This window comes from Copidosoma floridanum, unplaced genomic scaffold (genome assembly GCF_036245765.1).
Source record: "Copidosoma floridanum isolate Cflo_tuat_1 unplaced genomic scaffold, Cflo_Japanese_pri ptg000029l, whole genome shotgun sequence".
NCBI lineage: Eukaryota > Metazoa > Arthropoda > Insecta > Hymenoptera > Encyrtidae > Copidosoma > Copidosoma floridanum.
Window position 1 is genome coordinate 3,341,644 of NW_028321906.1, and position 20,412 is coordinate 3,362,055.

At 37.9% G+C, this 20,412-nt stretch overlaps 2 protein-coding genes across 2 annotated transcripts; one reads left to right on the top strand and one right to left on the bottom strand.

Moving 5' to 3' along the window:
- The first annotated feature begins 16,003 nt into the window (after positions 1-16,003).
- Positions 16,004-17,390, top strand: LOC149373681 (uncharacterized). The gene is made up of 7 exons (XM_089596074.1): positions 16,004-16,057; positions 16,223-16,460; positions 16,532-16,714; positions 16,780-16,854; positions 16,922-16,966; positions 17,032-17,276; positions 17,361-17,390. Exons 2-7 carry the CDS (start codon positions 16,223-16,225, stop codon positions 17,388-17,390), a joined length of 816 nt encoding a protein of 271 aa, XP_089452200.1. The 5' UTR covers positions 16,004-16,057.
- Positions 17,391-17,754: 364 nt separating this feature from the next.
- LOC149373682 (uncharacterized) lies at positions 17,755-19,833 on the bottom strand. The gene is made up of 2 exons (XM_089595958.1): positions 19,343-19,833; positions 17,755-19,259 (listed from the first exon to the last, which is right to left on the bottom strand). The coding sequence occupies exons 1-2, from the start codon at positions 19,407-19,409 to the stop codon at positions 18,070-18,072; spliced, it is 1,257 nt and encodes a 418-aa protein (XP_089452084.1). The 5' UTR covers positions 19,410-19,833; the 3' UTR covers positions 17,755-18,069.
- Positions 19,834-20,412: the final 579 nt, after the last annotated feature.

Genomic DNA, 20,412 nt, shown 5'->3' on the forward strand with positions numbered 1-20,412 from the left:
CCCACCCAAAACAACTAAGAATTTTAAAACTGACATGAATCACGAAAATTTGAACGATGATTTGCAAGTAAATCGGTCAGCTAGAAACGAGACAACTCAAAATGCAAAATATGACCACATTGTCAAAAATATAACAATAGGTGTAAAGCAGAATACGTACTACAAGCAAAATCAAACAAAATTAGGAAAATCTTTATTCACCATGCTGAATTGCAATAATCAAGCAGAAGCCAGTTACACTCCAGAAGTAAAGATACATAACCTACCAGCAAACCTACAATATAAGAAGCTCAGAAGAAATATACGGCAAAAAACGAACCAACACCACATCAAGTTTAAGCGACGATATAAATTTACATTGCGAATAAATTAAGGCTTACTTTAGTTATAACCTTTAAATTGTATACGGATAACTGTTGTTAAATTATTATTTATTCATTTTTTTTGTATAACTGAACAACCAGATGTATACAACGATACACAACAAAACATTGTTTAATGAAAAACCGTTTTACAGCGTAAATACGTTATAGTTTTATAATAATAATTACTTACGAATAGTTAAAATAATTTAATACAATAAGTATAAGCGAACTGAAGGATGAAAATAGTAGTTCCAATTTTTGTTTTTCTTTTTTTTTCTCTCTCTCTTAATATTTCGTGCGACTATCCTTTCTCTAACTCCTTTTTTTCTTTGTCAAGTGTTTTAATACGATCAAGGATTTTGCGATAGCTTCGTTCTCGTACAGCGATCCCAACACAAGAAGAAATTGATGAGTGCGCTAGTCGCATAATTCATCTAGCTAATAAGCCATAGCAAATCTTGGGTTTTATTAAAAAAAAACCATAACAACTACAACAAATATTGATCATCATCCACTGGGTAATAGCCAGAGCTTATAAACTTAAGATGATAATCAAATCAAAAACACAAATTGGTTGGAAAACACGTAAGGTACTAAGCTGCAGGCGATGGTCTACATAATTGAAAGTGCCATGTGTTCAAAAAAAAAAAACTAAACTTCGAACCCAAAATTTAAAGGGAAAAATTTACTACGAGTGTAAATCGAAAATGTTGCAAACCTACGTCACAATATAACACTACCTTACTCCCTTATCCAAACCCAAGCACATTTTAAGTCAAGTAAAAACCATTGCCTTTAACTAAATATTATCTTAAAACCTGAATGATCGCAACGAACGAAAACCTTTCATGCTTAATTAACTTTGTTCATATTAAAAAAAATGAGTATAAGCAACATTAAATAAAATTGAATCAATTTATTAATAATTATTAATAAAAGCACAAGACTCCTTCAATTCGCAATACTGCAATAAATTTAGTGTAAAGAAACATGCGGTTTCTATATGAGTAACACTAGTAGCCAGTAAAAGGTAATACAATTTACTCAGCGAACTGCTTCTAGATCTTTTTGTCAAAAGCCCTAGTACCAGTTTTAGGAGGGGGGTGATAGGGGGAGCGCAACACTATGTGTATACAAAAATCAAATTTTTTTTTAGTATAAGCGTTACTAAACTTAGATATAGCATTGGTCCTGGTGAAGGTTTTTGGTTACTGTTTTCCCGACACCACAGAGTCCCTCATTGTTTTTCATACCTTGAGGCACCCTGGAAGAATGCGGGCCAATGAATAGATATAAGTTATCGATAAATAAGAATAACTAACTGTAAAACGGAGATTTATTTGTAAACTAGGTAAATAAGTTGTTAATACTCAGCGAACTGTTCCTAGACCTCTTTGTTTACACCGAAAGCCCTAGTACCAGTCTTAGGAGGGGGGTGTAACATCGGTGTATCCACATTAATTTTTTTCCTCTTGCTTCAAATCTTTCCGTGCCGATTTTAAAATACAAAACGCAGGGGCCAATGTGCATCTGCAAAGAGGTGAATCACCTACAAGAATGCTCGTAGCTAAGGTACTACGACCATGCATGATTCACTTACATGCACGCTGGCCCACGCTGACCGGAAATGCAAAATAAAATACTTTTCTACAACCATCGATACAAAAGTTTAACTGGGAACAGTTGAACTGAAATATTAAATTCAGATATAATGTTAGATAAACATAAGGTTGAACATTAGGATAGCTTAGAATTAATGCATAGAAATAAGCGAAAATATTATTACAAGCCAGAATTATCACAAACAACCAGTACGTACTGCATTACTAGCAAACAACTACATTACATATTAACTATAACAAATTTGGTACACAACTTTAGTAACCTTCAAAGAATTATCCTATTTTTACCATTCATGTTCGCAGGCTCATGGTCCACTGTACAACCCTTTTGTATCACGTCAACAATTTTATAAACATACTGCAATAGCCTAAATTGTAATCTTGTTAAAAACTGTCACCGTTTCAAATGTAAAGGACAACGAGAAAGTCATGGCACTTCCCCCTTTTCCTGACGCAGAGATGTCGAGAGAGTCCGCACTCTTGCCCCAACACGGGTAACGGAATTCCCGATTCCCCAGGGCACCCTGAGCCGACTTCCTCTCTTACGACAAACAGAAAAACCCATAGTTGACGAAATGTTACTAACATGTTGAAATACATTCACAACTAACAATGAATAGAAATTACTGGTAAATTCAAGTAAATTAACAATATAATAAGTCGCAACAAACTCCTACTACTGTCCGTGTTTTAACCAAAGAAACCGCTACTGTTAAATAATTATTCATGATAATTTACCAGTCCGATCATGCTCACGTGTACAGCGGAAAAACTAGCAATTATTACAATTATTTACTACTACTAAAACTATTATTAATATTTTAAAGTACCGAACACTTATTCAATCAAACCTGAATATTAAGCGATTTTCACCGCTCTTTTTGCATTGGGTTCGATTGAATGGGCGAACAATGGCTACTATTAGCTAAAACTTGTTAATATTACACCTTAACATTAATATTAAGTTATGATAGAATTCTGTAAACTTTTGATGTAAAAGAGAAAGGAAGGGCATGAGTAAGTGAATCACCTTCCCTTCTCTTGACGCACAGAGGAGAACAAGCCGGATGTGGGATGTGCCAATTTCTGAGTGGCTAAACTAGAGCAGTTCTAGCCAATTAGATTTTCAGCTGTTGTCTTTTCTTCAAAATTTCCCCCCGGCAAGCTTTCCTGCGTTTTTCGAGCCAGCGCGTGACCGAGGTCCGCTTCTCGCAATAAAAAGGCCCGTAGGCCCAGAGGAAAATCAGTTTGCAGTTCGTAGTTCAGAGTTTGACTCGACTCGACTCGGCTCGAAGATAGCCCTTCAAAGTGGACTGAGTAGTAAGAGTCCGCCTCTGCTACAACCCAGTCTACTGCGAAGCGAGGTAAAACACTTCTATTCGGCACGCGAAATCCGACAATACCCTTCGAAGTAGACTGAGTAGTGAGAGCCCGACTCTGCTACAACCCAGTCTCCTGCGAAGCGAGGACACTGTCGAATTTCACTACCACCCTAGTAAGATCAACTGGTTGCCAGAGTCCGTCTCTACTGCCACTTGATCTTCCTCGAGAGCGACTTATATTCACGCGGGTTCGACGTTTGTATAACAACTTTCGTGTTCAAATAAAAGTAAGTGACAACATATCATATTCTTTCTTTTGACCAAGTATTTCCTTCTTCGCGAACGCCATTACTCGCCACAGTATTGGCATCCTTCGGTCACCGGTAATAACAAATCAATCTTTAGTATAAAGTGTTCTTCGCGAACGCCATTACTCGCCACAGTATTGGCATCCTTCGGTCACCGGTAATAACAAATCAATCTTAAGTATAAAGTGTTCTTCGCGAACGCCATTACTCGCCACAGTATTGGCATCCTTCGGTCACCGGTAATAACAAATCAATCTTAAGTATAAAGTGTTCTTCGCGAACGCCATTACTCGCCACAGTATTGGCATCCTTCGGTCACCGGTAATAACAAATCAATCTTAAGTATAAAGTGTTCTTCGCGAACGCCATTACTCGCCACAGTATTGGCATCCTTCGGTCACCGGTAATAACAAATCAATCTTTAGTATAAAGTGTTCTTCGCGAACGCCATTACTCGCCACAGTATTGGCACCCTTCGGTCACCGGTAATAACAAATTAATCTTCAGTATAAAGTGTTCTTCGCGAACGCCATTACTCGCCACAGTATTGGCATCTTTCGGTCATCGGTAATATCAAATTAGCCAAGGACAATCCGTTGCCCTCCGTGGTAATAATATTATTAGAATAACAACGAACAATTGAGTTAAGGCAAATGCTTACCGTGATATTAATGTTTCAAGATCAAATTACATACGATATCCTTACTCGTGACGGTGTTAACTATTTTTAGATCGTGAACGAGGTATACACCGCCTTGACAAAAGAAAACCGCGAGCAAGTGCATCGGAATATTGCACAGCAGTCAATCTTAGTCACGTGAAGGCAATCGTACCCTTTTTGAGTAACGCGTCTTTAAGTTGAATTACCCTTTTAACCCCGCGTCCCACCTACGCGCCCAGTGTGAATCCCGAGCTATTGAGCGAAAGCTTAGGCTCAAATAATACGTTGCGCCGACGTAACATAGAAAATTTGGAGGCTCCGGAGGGATATCACTGGTCTTGTAGTACTGCACGGTTATCGGGTACTACCTTCTTTTCTCGCGTTCTTACTATATTTTTTTTTCTCCTTTAACTTTTTCTTATCCTTGGTACGCAAACCGTATTCAGGCCACTCTGGCAAAATACGTGCGCCGGAGCGCTTCACAGTGCCCCTGAAGCGCATTATTTTGTTAAGAGCCGACTGAGCGGATAGCTGCTGAGTCTATCAACTTTAACTTTTTCTTATCCTTGGTACGCAAACCGTATTCAGGCCACTCTGGCAAAATACGTGCGCCGGAGCGCTTCACAGTGCCCCTGAAGCGCATTATTTTGTTAAGAGCCGACTGAGCGGATAGCTGCTGAGTCTATCAACTTTAGCTTTTTCTTATCCTTGGTACGCAAACCGTATTCAGGCCACTCTGGCAAAATACGTGCGCCGGAGCGCTTCACAGTGCCCCTGAAGCGCATTATTTTGTTAAGAGCCGACTGAGCGGATAGCTGCTGAGTCTATCAACTTCAACAATTTTCTTATTCTCGGCACGCAAACCGTATTCAGGCCACTCTGGCAAAATACGTGCGCCGGAGCGCTTCACAGTGCCCCTGAAGCGCATTATTTTGTTAAGAGCTGACTGAGCGGATAGCTGCTGAGTCTAGCAACTCAATTATTTTCCATTCTCAGTACGCAAAACCGTACTCGAGCCGCTCTGGCAAAATACGTGTGACGGAACGCCTTACAATCGCATTGTTTGTTGAGAGTCGACTGAGTGGTCAAGTAACCGAGCATTACATTTTTTTTTTCTTTTATTTTTACTTATTCTACCTTTTTGCTTCGCAGCTCTTTTCCCAGCGGTAAACCGGGAGTAAAAATATACATTCAAAGGTTATGAATTCTATTCTTAAATGATTGTTAGATTAACAATTGTTTTTTTTTTACCCGCAATGCCTTACCGTGGCGATCCATCTGATAAAATAGGAAATTTTTTCGAATCCACGAGTATGTTGAAGAAAATAACCTGTGTATTTCGAAAGCCAAATCATCCGCCCATTTTTTTTAAACCAAACACGCAAAGCTGGAGCTGCGGCGAGTGTTTGCAAAATCTTGAAGACAAGTTCAACTATATACAAACTACGTATTTTCATGTTATGATTCAAGATAAATCCCCGCAAGCAACTACTTGTTCGACGTGTTTGAAACAATTACTATCTACTCGAATAGCACTTGGTTGTCGAGCTTGTTCTAAGATAGTATAAAGAAGTTAAGGAGTATGGGCGTATAGAAGTCCCTACTTATTATAACTGTTAAAGTAAAAATTGAAAATTAAGATTTACCAGTTCAATTAAAAAAAAAAAAAAAAAAAAAAAAAAAATCTTTTTCGCTGAAATTAAAATGGCTCAAAACTTTACTTTCGGAGACGCGTTATGCTTGATACCAAAATACAACGGCAAAAATATACCATTAAGCGCGTTTCTCGACGGTTGCGATGATGCAAAAGAAATTATAAATGAAGCCGATGAACCCAATTTTACTAAAATGATTAAAAGTAGACTATTTGGTGAAGCGCAAACAGCCTTGTTTCAGCGTTCATTTAATACAATCAAGGACTTGAAAAATTATATTGAAACAATATACGCTCCCGCGGAAACAGTAAGCCAATTCAGAGATGATATCGAAAATAATTATCAGCACACCCTTAAAATTCGTGGAGCAAGACTAGAACAAAATGAAAATAGAAAAAGCTGTAAGGCTTACTATGATATTCCTGAATCAAGCAGGAATTTCGAAGACCAAAACATGTATCCAAGGATACGAACTACTACATTAGTAAAACGTAACACAAACATATCAAATATGGTTACGAGTCAATGTGAATTGTGCGGTAAAAAGGGACACATAAGCCAACGATGCAAAATACAATGGTCAGCTTGTCAACTATGCTATAAGGCAGGACATTTTGCTATCGATTGCTTCTTATACAAGCCCCAGCAGAGACATTGCGAGCTGTGCAAAAGTTCAAACCACAATACAAACCAGTGCAAAGTCAAATGTCAAATTTGTGGCAATCTTGGACACATAGCTACAAACTGCTTATATTGGGTAAACCCTCAGCACATCTGCATTATTTGCAAGAAATTAGGGCATACGAGCAATGAATGTCAACTAAATAAAATTACGTGCCAGTTGTGTCATCAATCCAGGCATATTGCTCCAGACTGTCCAACAGAACAAACGTTAGCCATACCTAAAAATATTTATATTGCTCCTAGAAGTAACAAATATAGCAAAAATATCGACTATTCACGATATAACAAGTCTGTAAAACTACAGAATAATACAGGCAATCGTTTTGCTCACAACACGCCTTATTACTCACCATGTCCAACCAAAAATGTTCTGATGGAAGAAACGTATGACACAAATTACGAAGGATACAACAGTTTTCCTAATATCAAGTACACTCAAGAAAACAACCAAAACATTTGCAACAACGAAGAAAAACTTAAATCTACCGCTTACAAAGACCTTCTCCACTTAGATGACCGTAAAATGGTCGAACAGAAATTATCTACACAGTGCCAGAAAGAAATTCTTTCGACGTCAACTAACAATATTTCGAATTCCTTAACAACAGTCAGCATAAAAACTAACACTAGCCAAAGTCATCCAGTCCAACTATTAAAACATGAAACGCAACTTGTTGATACAAAACCCAAAGACAGCGAACCTGCCAGTATAAACCAAAGAGTAGAAGAAGAAATGTCCATAGAGTCGCTAAAAGTTTATAAAAGGGAAAGACTTAACAGTAAAAACCTTTTAAAGAAAAATTTCGCACATAAAAACCTTACAAGAAATCAGCCAATAAATGTAGGCACAATGTTGATCAAAAGTGGAAAATCAAACATTCTTAATAGGAATAACAGCAAGAAAATATCACGTACCTCAGTTAAACGAAGGACTAAAAATCCAGGAGACAGATTATTCAACAAGATTAAAACTGAAGTAGACATCTCAATCGCTTGTTATTTGAAAATTTTTGAATCTAAACTAAATAGTACAAGAATTTCAATATTTAAGGAATCAAAATCTCTGAACGACGATATAAAATCAGACCATAATAAGTACCCACCCAAAACAACTAAGAATTTTAAAACTGACATGAATCACGAAAATTTGAACGATGATTTGCAAGTAAATCGGTCAGCTAGAAACGAGACAACTCAAAATGCAAAATATGACCACATTGTCAAAAATATAACAATAGGTGTAAAGCAGAATACGTACTACAAGCAAAATCAAACAAAATTAGGAAAATCTTTATTCACCATGCTGAATTGCAATAATCAAGCAGAAGCCAGTTACACTCCAGAAGTAAAGATACATAACCTACCAGCAAACCTACAATATAAGAAGCTCAGAAGAAATATACGGCAAAAAACGAACCAACACCACATCAAGTTTAAGCGACGATATAAATTTACATTGCGAATAAATTAAGGCTTACTTTAGTTATAACCTTTAAATTGTATACGGATAACTGTTGTTAAATTATTATTTATTCATTTTTTTTGTATAACTGAACAACCAGATGTATACAACGATACACAACAAAACATTGTTTAATGAAAAACCGTTTTACAGCGTAAATACGTTATAGTTTTATAATAATAATTACTTACGAATAGTTAAAATAATTTAATACAATAAGTATAAGCGAACTGAAGGATGAAAATAGTAGTTCCAATTTTTGTTTTTCTTTTTTTTTCTCTCTCTCTTAATATTTCGTGCGACTATCCTTTCTCTAACTCCTTTTTTTCTTTGTCAAGTGTTTTAATACGATCAAGGATTTTGCGATAGCTTCGTTCTCGTACAGCGATCCCAACACAAGAAGAAATTGATGAGTGCGCTAGTCGCATAATTCATCTAGCTAATAAGCCATAGCAAATCTTGGGTTTTATTAAAAAAAAACCATAACAACTACAACAAATATTGATCATCATCCACTGGGTAATAGCCAGAGCTTATAAACTTAAGATGATAATCAAATCAAAAACACAAATTGGTTGGAAAACACGTAAGGTACTAAGCTGCAGGCGATGGTCTACATAATTGAAAGTGCCATGTGTTCAAAAAAAAAAAACTAAACTTCGAACCCAAAATTTAAAGGGAAAAATTTACTACGAGTGTAAATCGAAAATGTTGCAAACCTACGTCACAATATAACACTACCTTACTCCCTTATCCAAACCCAAGCACATTTTAAGTCAAGTAAAAACCATTGCCTTTAACTAAATATTATCTTAAAACCTGAATGATCGCAACGAACGAAAACCTTTCATGCTTAATTAACTTTGTTCATATTAAAAAAAATGAGTATAAGCAACATTAAATAAAATTGAATCAATTTATTAATAATTATTAATAAAAGCACAAGACTCCTTCAATTCGCAATACTGCAATAAATTTAGTGTAAAGAAACATGCGGTTTCTATATGAGTAACACTAGTAGCCAGTAAAAGGTAATACAATTTACTCAGCGAACTGCTTCTAGATCTTTTTGTCAAAAGCCCTAGTACCAGTTTTAGGAGGGGGGTGATAGGGGGAGCGCAACACTATGTGTATACAAAAATCAAATTTTTTTTTAGTATAAGCGTTACTAAACTTAGATATAGCATTGGTCCTGGTGAAGGTTTTTGGTTACTGTTTTCCCGACACCACAGAGTCCCTCATTGTTTTTCATACCTTGAGGCACCCTGGAAGAATGCGGGCCAATGAATAGATATAAGTTATCGATAAATAAGAATAACTAACTGTAAAACGGAGATTTATTTGTAAACTAGGTAAATAAGTTGTTAATACTCAGCGAACTGTTCCTAGACCTCTTTGTTTACACCGAAAGCCCTAGTACCAGTCTTAGGAGGGGGGTGTAACATCGGTGTATCCACATTAATTTTTTTCCTCTTGCTTCAAATCTTTCCGTGCCGATTTTAAAATACAAAACGCAGGGGCCAATGTGCATCTGCAAAGAGGTGAATCACCTACAAGAATGCTCGTAGCTAAGGTACTACGACCATGCATGATTCACTTACATGCACGCTGGCCCACGCTGACCGGAAATGCAAAATAAAATACTTTTCTACAACCATCGATACAAAAGTTTAACTGGGAACAGTTGAACTGAAATATTAAATTCAGATATAATGTTAGATAAACATAAGGTTGAACATTAGGATAGCTTAGAATTAATGCATAGAAATAAGCGAAAATATTATTACAAGCCAGAATTATCACAAACAACCAGTACGTACTGCATTACTAGCAAACAACTACATTACATATTAACTATAACAAATTTGGTACACAACTTTAGTAACCTTCAAAGAATTATCCTATTTTTACCATTCATGTTCGCAGGCTCATGGTCCACTGTACAACCCTTTTGTATCACGTCAACAATTTTATAAACATACTGCAATAGCCTAAATTGTAATCTTGTTAAAAACTGTCACCGTTTCAAATGTAAAGGACAACGAGAAAGTCATGGCACTTCCCCCTTTTCCTGACGCAGAGATGTCGAGAGAGTCCGCACTCTTGCCCCAACACGGGTAACGGAATTCCCGATTCCCCAGGGCACCCTGAGCCGACTTCCTCTCTTACGACAAACAGAAAAACCCATAGTTGACGAAATGTTACTAACATGTTGAAATACATTCACAACTAACAATGAATAGAAATTACTGGTAAATTCAAGTAAATTAACAATATAATAAGTCGCAACAAACTCCTACTACTGTCCGTGTTTTAACCAAAGAAACCGCTACTGTTAAATAATTATTCATGATAATTTACCAGTCCGATCATGCTCACGTGTACAGCGGAAAAACTAGCAATTATTACAATTATTTACTACTACTAAAACTATTATTAATATTTTAAAGTACCGAACACTTATTCAATCAAACCTGAATATTAAGCGATTTTCACCGCTCTTTTTGCATTGGGTTCGATTGAATGGGCGAACAATGGCTACTATTAGCTAAAACTTGTTAATATTACACCTTAACATTAATATTAAGTTATGATAGAATTCTGTAAACTTTTGATGTAAAAGAGAAAGGAAGGGCATGAGTAAGTGAATCACCTTCCCTTCTCTTGACGCACAGAGGAGAACAAGCCGGATGTGGGATGTGCCAATTTCTGAGTGGCTAAACTAGAGCAGTTCTAGCCAATTAGATTTTCAGCTGTTGTCTTTTCTTCAAAATTTCCCCCCGGCAAGCTTTCCTGCGTTTTTCGAGCCAGCGCGTGACCGAGGTCCGCTTCTCGCAATAAAAAGGCCCGTAGGCCCAGAGGAAAATCAGTTTGCAGTTCGTAGTTCAGAGTTTGACTCGACTCGACTCGGCTCGAAGATAGCCCTTCAAAGTGGACTGAGTAGTAAGAGTCCGCCTCTGCTACAACCCAGTCTACTGCGAAGCGAGGTAAAACACTTCTATTCGGCACGCGAAATCCGACAATACCCTTCGAAGTAGACTGAGTAGTGAGAGCCCGACTCTGCTACAACCCAGTCTCCTGCGAAGCGAGGACACTGTCGAATTTCACTACCACCCTAGTAAGATCAACTGGTTGCCAGAGTCCGTCTCTACTGCCACTTGATCTTCCTCGAGAGCGACTTATATTCACGCGGGTTCGACGTTTGTATAACAACTTTCGTGTTCAAATAAAAGTAAGTGACAACATATCATATTCTTTCTTTTGACCAAGTATTTCCTTCTTCGCGAACGCCATTACTCGCCACAGTATTGGCATCCTTCGGTCACCGGTAATAACAAATCAATCTTTAGTATAAAGTGTTCTTCGCGAACGCCATTACTCGCCACAGTATTGGCATCCTTCGGTCACCGGTAATAACAAATCAATCTTAAGTATAAAGTGTTCTTCGCGAACGCCATTACTCGCCACAGTATTGGCATCCTTCGGTCACCGGTAATAACAAATCAATCTTAAGTATAAAGTGTTCTTCGCGAACGCCATTACTCGCCACAGTATTGGCATCCTTCGGTCACCGGTAATAACAAATCAATCTTAAGTATAAAGTGTTCTTCGCGAACGCCATTACTCGCCACAGTATTGGCATCCTTCGGTCACCGGTAATAACAAATCAATCTTTAGTATAAAGTGTTCTTCGCGAACGCCATTACTCGCCACAGTATTGGCACCCTTCGGTCACCGGTAATAACAAATTAATCTTCAGTATAAAGTGTTCTTCGCGAACGCCATTACTCGCCACAGTATTGGCATCTTTCGGTCATCGGTAATATCAAATTAGCCAAGGACAATCCGTTGCCCTCCGTGGTAATAATATTATTAGAATAACAACGAACAATTGAGTTAAGGCAAATGCTTACCGTGATATTAATGTTTCAAGATCAAATTACATACGATATCCTTACTCGTGACGGTGTTAACTATTTTTAGATCGTGAACGAGGTATACACCGCCTTGACAAAAGAAAACCGCGAGCAAGTGCATCGGAATATTGCACAGCAGTCAATCTTAGTCACGTGAAGGCAATCGTACCCTTTTTGAGTAACGCGTCTTTAAGTTGAATTACCCTTTTAACCCCGCGTCCCACCTACGCGCCCAGTGTGAATCCCGAGCTATTGAGCGAAAGCTTAGGCTCAAATAATACGTTGCGCCGACGTAACAATAGACTCACGCGGATTGTTGCGTATCCGAGGTCGCGTGACGCGGATTCAAGACGCTGAGTTCAACCACACACCGATTGTATTAGATGGGAGACACCCCACCGTTCGATCAATTATTCAAGCATTACATTGTCGCTTCCAACATTCAAATCATGAGACAGTCGTGAACGAATTGTTGCAACGATATTACGTAATCGGAGCAAGGACCGCACTGAAGGCCGTCTGCCATCAGTGCCTGATATGCAAGTTACGTCGAGGCCAACCAAAACCCCCCTTAATGGGGGTCTTGCCCGAGGGACGACTATCGTTCCAACAGCGACCGTTCACACACTGCGGGGTAGATTATTTTGGGCCTATGACTGTAAAAGTAGGTCGTAGTCATGTCAAACGGTGGGGAGTACTTTTTACCTGTTTAACTACCCGAGCTGTGCATCTTGAACTCGCTGCCAGCCTGACCGCTAGTTCTGCAATAATGGCCCTGCAACGATTGTCAGCGCGACGAGGTTGTCCGAAGGTCATGTATAGCGACAACGGCACAAACTTCCGCGGAGCGTGCACAGAACTTCAATCGGAAGCCAGAAAAATAGACAAAATTAGACTAAAGGCGTACACCCTAGCCAATGGTATACGTTGGGTTTTCAACCCACCCGACGCTCCCCATATGGGAGGCGCTTGGGAAAGACTTGTCAGGTCAGTCAAGGTCGCACTCAACGCGACACTTCGAAACGAGACCCCCTCCGAGGAAGTCCTGCGCACTGTTCTAACCGAAGCCGAACATACTGTAAACTCACGTCCACTCACTCACGTGTCAGTAGATCCTAATGATGCGGAAGCACTCACTCCCAATCACTTCCTGATAGGCTCGTCGTCTGGCGCAGTTGATTTCACCATGTATAACGTCCCTCATGTCTGTACACGAAGGGATTGGGAGCGAGCGCGTACCTTGGCAGATCTTTACTGGCGCCGCTGGTTGCGCGAATATGTACCAACATTACAAGCTCGAAATAAGTGGCGAAACGCCACGGACGCTGTCACGCGTGGTGATGTGGTCATGATCGTTAACGAGCAAGCCCCGCGAAATATGTGGCGTAAAGGAGTAGTTGTAGAGACCTATGCAGGGTGCGATGGCGTTATACGATCGGCAAAGATCCGTTCCGGTGACAATGAATATGTAAGAGCGACCCACAAATTAATCATATTATACCGCGAAGTGGTACAAAAGAGTACAGCCTCTTGTACGGTGGGGAGTGTTACGGATGTAATACCGTAATACGTCTCATTGACCAGGTCGGCGCGAGATTTAAATAAAGACGCACGATGTCTGAGTTACCTGAACATAAAATGACTGTACACTTAGTATTTGGATGTATAAACAAATTATATTTGGTTCTGAAACAACTTAACTTAATTTTTGTATGTGTCCAAAGTCTGAAGTAAATTTGTTATTAATTTTTTAATATGTTTTGTATTTATTTGTGTCATATAATGTTTGTCTTTAATTGTCTTATTAGAGCATCTAATGCATTTCAGACATCGCCGACATCGGTTCTTTGCATTCTTACTTTATTACTAATTGTCCGTACCTCCTTTGGAACGAGTTCTTTGATTCGGGTTGGCTTGGAACAAGATCACTTGTTCGGCTTTTAAATCTGGAGTGCTTCGAGCGTGAGTCTGTAGCGGCGCGACCGTCGCCCCCCGAATAGTAATGTGCCGTAGCCAGAGCTGCATAGCAAATTATTCCCGATGTCCCAATCGAACTGAATTGGCGCTATCGATAGTAAGCAGCATGGTTCAGTACGGTCGGGACACACAAGCAGTGCTCTCAGAAGTGGCATCCAAAGAAGCGTGAAATTCAAATTGGCTATATGGAGCAAAACGCAAAAACCCACATAACTCAACAGAATTATCTAACATAATAAATAAATAAACCCCAAGCTATTAAACCCAAAAACCCAATGCTAATTAACCCAGTAACACGGAACGCCTACTGGCCACTTTTAAATTTAATGCCTCAAATAACAACAAAAGCGCCAATCACCACACAACCCGGGGCACTTACTGGTCGCTTTGTTAATTAATATGATAAATAAAATAATGCAAGCGCCAATCTCCTCACAACCCGAGGCGCTTACTAGTCGCTTTGTTTATTAATTAAATAAATAAAACAATGCAATCGCCCATCCCCTCACATCCCGGGGCGCTTACTGGTCGCTTTGTTAATTAATTAAATAAATAAAATAATGCAAGCGCCAATCACCACACAACCCAGGGCGCTTACTGGACACTTTGTTGAATAATATAAGGGCATACAGGCTACTACAGCTGTGAACGATGTACACAAAAAGGCAGCAGAGTAGATAGTTGGACTGTTTTTCCAGAAGTTAAGAGTGAGAGTAGAACAGATAATTCGTTCAGAGAACAAAAACAAAAACAAACTGAACATCATATCGGTATATCTCCATTGCTAAGAATTAATCCTCCAGTTAACATGATTACACAATTTACTTTGGATTTTATGCATTTGGGATTCTTAGGTGTAACAAAAAAATTACTCCACTACTGGACTGCAGAAGTTAAAACAAAACTTGACATACTCTCAATTCTCAGACTTTCCCAGAGGATGATGCGTTTATCAAGCTCCATACCTTGTGAGTTTCAAAGAACGACTAGGTCGCTTGGAGAATTGTCCAAGTATAAAGCCACAGAATTCCGTTTATTCTCATTGTTCTATGGATTTCTTGTTCTATTAGATTTACTGCCAACAAAATTAATTCATCATTTTATGCTGTTCAGTGTAGCTTGTAGAATATTGTCATGTGATAGGTTTCATCTAAAATATGTCAATGAAGCTCAAACTTATTTAAACAGTTTTGTTCAACTTTTTTCTTGCTTTTATGGTAAAGAGTCACAATCTCTGAATATTCATAGTTTGATCCATCTAACTGAGGATCGAGGATGTCAAAAACATGAAGTGCCCTATTGATCATTATTCTGCTTTCTCTTTTGAAAATAAACTAGGAAAACTTAAGAATAGCATACATAGTGGAAATAATCCACTGTCTCAGTTACGACATCAAGTCGAGGAGGATATATTTTAGTGAACAAGCTTCTCTTCCACTTCCTATTGAAATTTTAAAAATCAGAAAAGAAAAACAGGGAATTAGCATCTTAAGAATAAAATACCAGAATTGTGAACTCACTTGTGTGCATCCAAATAATATTGTAATTTTAAACAGTGGACAAGTGGTAGAGATAAGAAAAATATATTCCTTATCAACCTGCTTTGTACAAATCCAAGTTTTTGGTACACCTGGATGTCGTGGGAAATGCTTTTGATTATCCTTGTAAATCTTCTGTGTTGGACATATTTAAGGTGAAAAAAAAATAAAAATAATAAGGATATTTTATTTTTATTAGAAGATGTCAACAGTAAAATGATGTATCTTGAAGTTTTTGAGTTAACAACGGATCCAAAGCTGGAATACGTTGTGCCACTTCTCCACATGCAGTAAAAAACTTGTATTGTTTTTGTAAATAATTTCAATAATTAATGTGAACAGTGTACAAAAATTAATTTGATAACAGTCATTATGAGTAAATTACGTGTATATTACATGTTCGGGTATACTTAATACATATACGTATACACGCACACATGCATGTGTTTTACAGATCAGCTGATATTCAGTGTTCACACCAGTATACTGTTTGACAGCTAAAAGTAGAGTACGTAGAGAATCGTTCGAGCAAATTTAAGAAGAAAGGTAAGAATAATACCATTTTTAACTGTACTCTCATTTTTTTTAAACTTGTGCAACTATTACAACATTTATGAACTTGATTAACTTTATCAATAAAAGGTTAAGAGGATGCAAAAGGGACTACTAAAATATTTTGTGTTTTACACTTAAGTACAAATCATTTTTCAGATGGCAGGTAAAAAATTTGCCGTAGTTACATTAGAGAATCCAAAGTTGGGAGATCCTATGGTAGTTGTTCCACTAAGCTTCTGTCGGAAGTTTCCTGGAAATAAACAACTTTTTACGTGCTATCCAAAACTTCCTATTACTACTTTGGAAGTAAATAATATATTTGAGATCATCAAAAATGAGGGAAAGCCTCTTAATGGCTGGGTGCTGCATAAGTGTCAGATATACAGAGTTTTTGGTACGTGAAACAAATTTCTCTAATGACTAACCATGTTTTGAAAAATTATTGTTTACGTTATTTTATCTTAGACACGTACGACGAGGCCAACAAAGTAGTATCCTCACTAAGTGATGCATCTGAAAAGATAATTAATGCAGAGGAAGAGATGCACTTATTTAATGTTCCACCTTTAACACCCGCTGAATCAAATGCTCATGAGAATGAATCCGTACAATGCGAAGTACAATTTGATAAAAGTAATGTGCAACCATGTAAGTTATTGCATTAATTGTGATTGCTTTGTTAAAATAATTTTCATGCAATAAGTCGGATTTAGTTGTAGATGCAGATATGAATTCACGATCAAATAATTTGACTGAAAATCTGGTGCCTCTTTCAGAAAATCTAAAAGGTACTTCTTTAAAATTTTAGTACATATAAAATTGATTGACTTACAATTTTTGTTCTACACTTTGCAGCACTTGAGTTATCTATTAAGTCATTTATAGGTGAACAGTTTCAAGGTAATGTTTATGTTTTTCTGTAATTCCTTTTAATAATTATGTACTAATTCTCATTATAATTAAAGACTTGAAGGCAAAGATTTCACTAGATCTCAAGAGCATTCATTCTAGAATTTCTAGTCTTGAAGTTTCTGTAGAAGAGTATAAAAACTTGATAATAAATTATAATCCTGGGATGAGAGAAAAAAATCTACTAACTTTGAAGGCCTTACAAGAGAAATATAACTATGAATTCCCAATAGATAACATTGAAATTTTCAATCGATTGAACTTTGACCTTACAAATAATGATTCTTTTTTCAACGATTTGGTAAATATATTTATTTATTTTCTCAAATACGTTGGAACAAATATAATGTTACATTCATGTAATTGCTTTTTTTTCTTCTTTTAGAAAAAGATATTTAACTACAACACTGAATAAGAATGACAGCTTGCTACAAATAATGACAAAAATTTTTTAAAAGTTTTTGTTACATACAGTTATAAACTTGCACACAGCCCAAAAAAAACAAGGCAGCAAGCCCGTATTAATCAGTACCAAGTTTTATGAATGCATTCAAGGTAACTCCATTATCATTTTTATAAATCTCGTATTAACAATTACATGTGTTCTAATAAATTATTTCATTTCTTAGATGCTCTGACATCGATAACAATTAAAGATGTTGTTTACAATGCTGATAACGTCAGAGAAAATTTAATATATTGGTATATATTAAGGAGGATGGAGAAAATTTTAAGTGAGTCAGAGCCGTCAAAGGAAAGACATGATGATATTTAATAACAGAGTTTTTATTTTTTTTACTGCGACAAAATAGTTTTTATAAACTTAACTAAATAGTGTTAATAAATGATTTCACATATGATCTACTAGTCATTTTTTTAGTGTTTATCGTTTCCTCTGTTTAAAAACATTTTTTTATGTAACATAACCTTACTGTTTAATTGTGTAAAAGTCAGTTCAGGATTAGATTATATTTATCCAGGTTGCCTGAGCTGAGGCTGCCTGTGCAGGTCCTGTGCACATCGTTGGATAAAATTCCATTAATACCTGAGCAGGTCCTACGCAGGCAGCTCAGGCACCTGTTCAGTGCCTGAACTCAATTTCTGTTCGGGCCACCATCGCTGGAGGTGACATCCTGGTGCGCATGAGTAGTTAAAGCTGTAACAGTTTTACCTTTACCAGCCAGGATATCTCTGAGGGCGATCGAGCCTTGACGATACTTCTCGAGATCAGAGACTCTCTTCATTGCCCAGTAGGCATTCTTAATTCCACCCCCTGACTCCTGATGTGCGTCTACACTCTCTGCTAGTAGGGAGGCCAACACTGTATGTCGCTCAATCCGATAATCTTTGAAGTATGCATCATCAATTACCCTAGCCCATCGAACAGTCTCATCCACAGCTCCAATTCTATGGTACTTGCACATGAATTTCTCAATCAATTTCCATGTGGGGATTGTTTCATTTATTAATGTTAGATTGCGGATCGTTTGCCAGCTACAGCCACCGAATTCACAAACTGTAGTAAGCATTTTGAAAATCCCCAATCCATTCCATGATGTGTGTGTTAAGAAGGAATCATATAGAATTGCTTTTACCCCGGGGTCCCGAACCTCGGTCGAGTCCCAAACACATACCAGTTTTGCTATGAATGAAGAGAGCTCTGGTCTTCTTTTAATTATTGCTCCACTAGCTTTGGTCATAAAAGCTGCTGCGGGCGGCGAGAACTTATTACTTGCTTTTCCGCCAATTAGAGAGTTCACATTTTGCTGATAATTGGGTTTGGAATACCCCAACGAGACTTGAGCATTAGTTTTACACACACATCTCAATGCGGTGCATGCAAGAAACCCCACCAGTTTATAGAGCTTCAAACACTCCAGAGAAGGGGCATCTTGGGCCTTATTCCGTGATAGGATTTCGGAGCAACACGTAATAAACTCTGATAATGCATCAGAGGAGAAGTTATACAAGTGTGTTTGAACCTTTCTGACATCTCTTCTCGTTCTTGGTGTTGTTGCAGATGCGACTTGACTCAGATCTTGATCAGCTAGCACATGTTTGGCTGTATTGGGAATAGTTATTTTCGATATTGCTTCAGTCACGGTGGCCCCAGTGTCTGTATCTTTATCTTGAGCTTTAATCTCATCCTGCAAGGCCACTGACAATTCCTCTCCTTCTAAACTGTAGTTGAGAGATTCTTTTTTATCCTTTTCCTGATAATGAGATGGTGACCATACCAGATCTGAGCAGGTAGTAGCGGTATCTTTATAAATCAACGAGGCTGCTGCGAGTATGACATCGAGTACTGAATGAGTTGTGGGACACTCTGCTCCACCATAAATTGACAGAAATCGAGATACTACCAACCTTTGTTGAGTGGCATTCTGTATGGCCACGGGGAGCTTAAACTTTTCTGAGATGTCTGCACACACATTTTGTCCCCAATTTGATTTGGAAATAAAGAAATTGCGAGTCAGATTATCGCTTATTTCGGCGATGGTCTTTTCGTCTAAACCGAAATAATCTAAAAGTTTAGAATCTAAGATGTCGAGATACTCTGCCATAGCTACCTAAAGTTGAGAACTCACTAATATGATAGTATATGGTTTTTGGGTTATTGTCTTTAATTGTCTTATTAGAGCATCTAATGTATTTCAGACATCGCCGACATCGGTCCTCTGCATTCTTACTTTACTACTAATTGTCAGAGTTCCTCCTTTGGAACGAGTTCTTTGATTCGGGTTGGCTTGGAACAAGAGCACTTGTTCGGCTTTTAAATCCGGAGTCGTTATTCTAAACAAACCTTATGTAGCTTCAGATAGTCCACAGAAAATCGGATCTCGGAGGCCGTACCATTATGTAACTATTTTTCTGTACATCAGTCTATGTTATAACATAGGCCGATGTACAGAAAAATAGTTATATGGTACGGCCTCAGGAGCTATTCACATAGACATTTTTTGCTTATTTCATAATTTATGATTGAGTGAACAGACTGAACAGACCTATACTGTGTTCTCTGGAGGCGTACCATATAACTTTTTTTCACTTCACGGGCCTATGTTATAACATAGACCGATGTACAGAAAAATAGTTACATGGTACGGCCCCTGTCAGTCAACATAGTTGCGACCATAATAGCCTGATGGAAAAAAGGTATAGGTCTGTTCAGCCTGTTCACTCACTTTGAGTTTAGCGGAACCGTGGAACCCCCTTTTCAATAGATTCGTTCACCTTACAATCCAGGGACGGTCGGGGACAGTGTGGGCGAGTCGGAGACGAAAGTGAACAAGTGCTCTTCTCCGATCGTCCGCGATCGTCCCTGATCGTCCCTGACCGTACGCGATGCGCAGTTGTACACGTTAGGTTAGATTAATGCTGTATGTAAACAATAGTTTGTAAATAAAGAAGTACAAATACAAAAAAGTTTGTTTACT

What these genes read in the sequence shown, in the direction of transcription:
- LOC149373681 (XM_089596074.1), top strand. Translation starts at nt 16,223, where the DNA reads ATGGCAGGTAAAAAATTTGCCGTAGTTACATTAGAGAATCCAAAGTTG. An exon ending in TCTTTCAGAAAATCTAAAAG is followed by an intron (nt 16,855 to 16,921) that starts GTACTTCTTTAA and finishes TACACTTTGCAG; the next exon opens with CACTTGAGTTATCTATTAAG. An exon ending in TATAGGTGAACAGTTTCAAG is followed by an intron (nt 16,967 to 17,031) that starts GTAATGTTTATG and finishes TTATAATTAAAG; the next exon opens with ACTTGAAGGCAAAGATTTCA.
- LOC149373682 (XM_089595958.1), bottom strand. Translation starts at nt 19,409, where the DNA reads ATGTGTGTGCAGACATCTCAGAAAAGTTTAAGCTCCCCGTGGCCATAC. An exon ending in CAGAATGCCACTCAACAAAG is followed by an intron (nt 19,260 to 19,342) that starts GTTGGTAGTATC and finishes TCATACTCGCAG; the next exon opens with CAGCCTCGTTGATTTATAAA.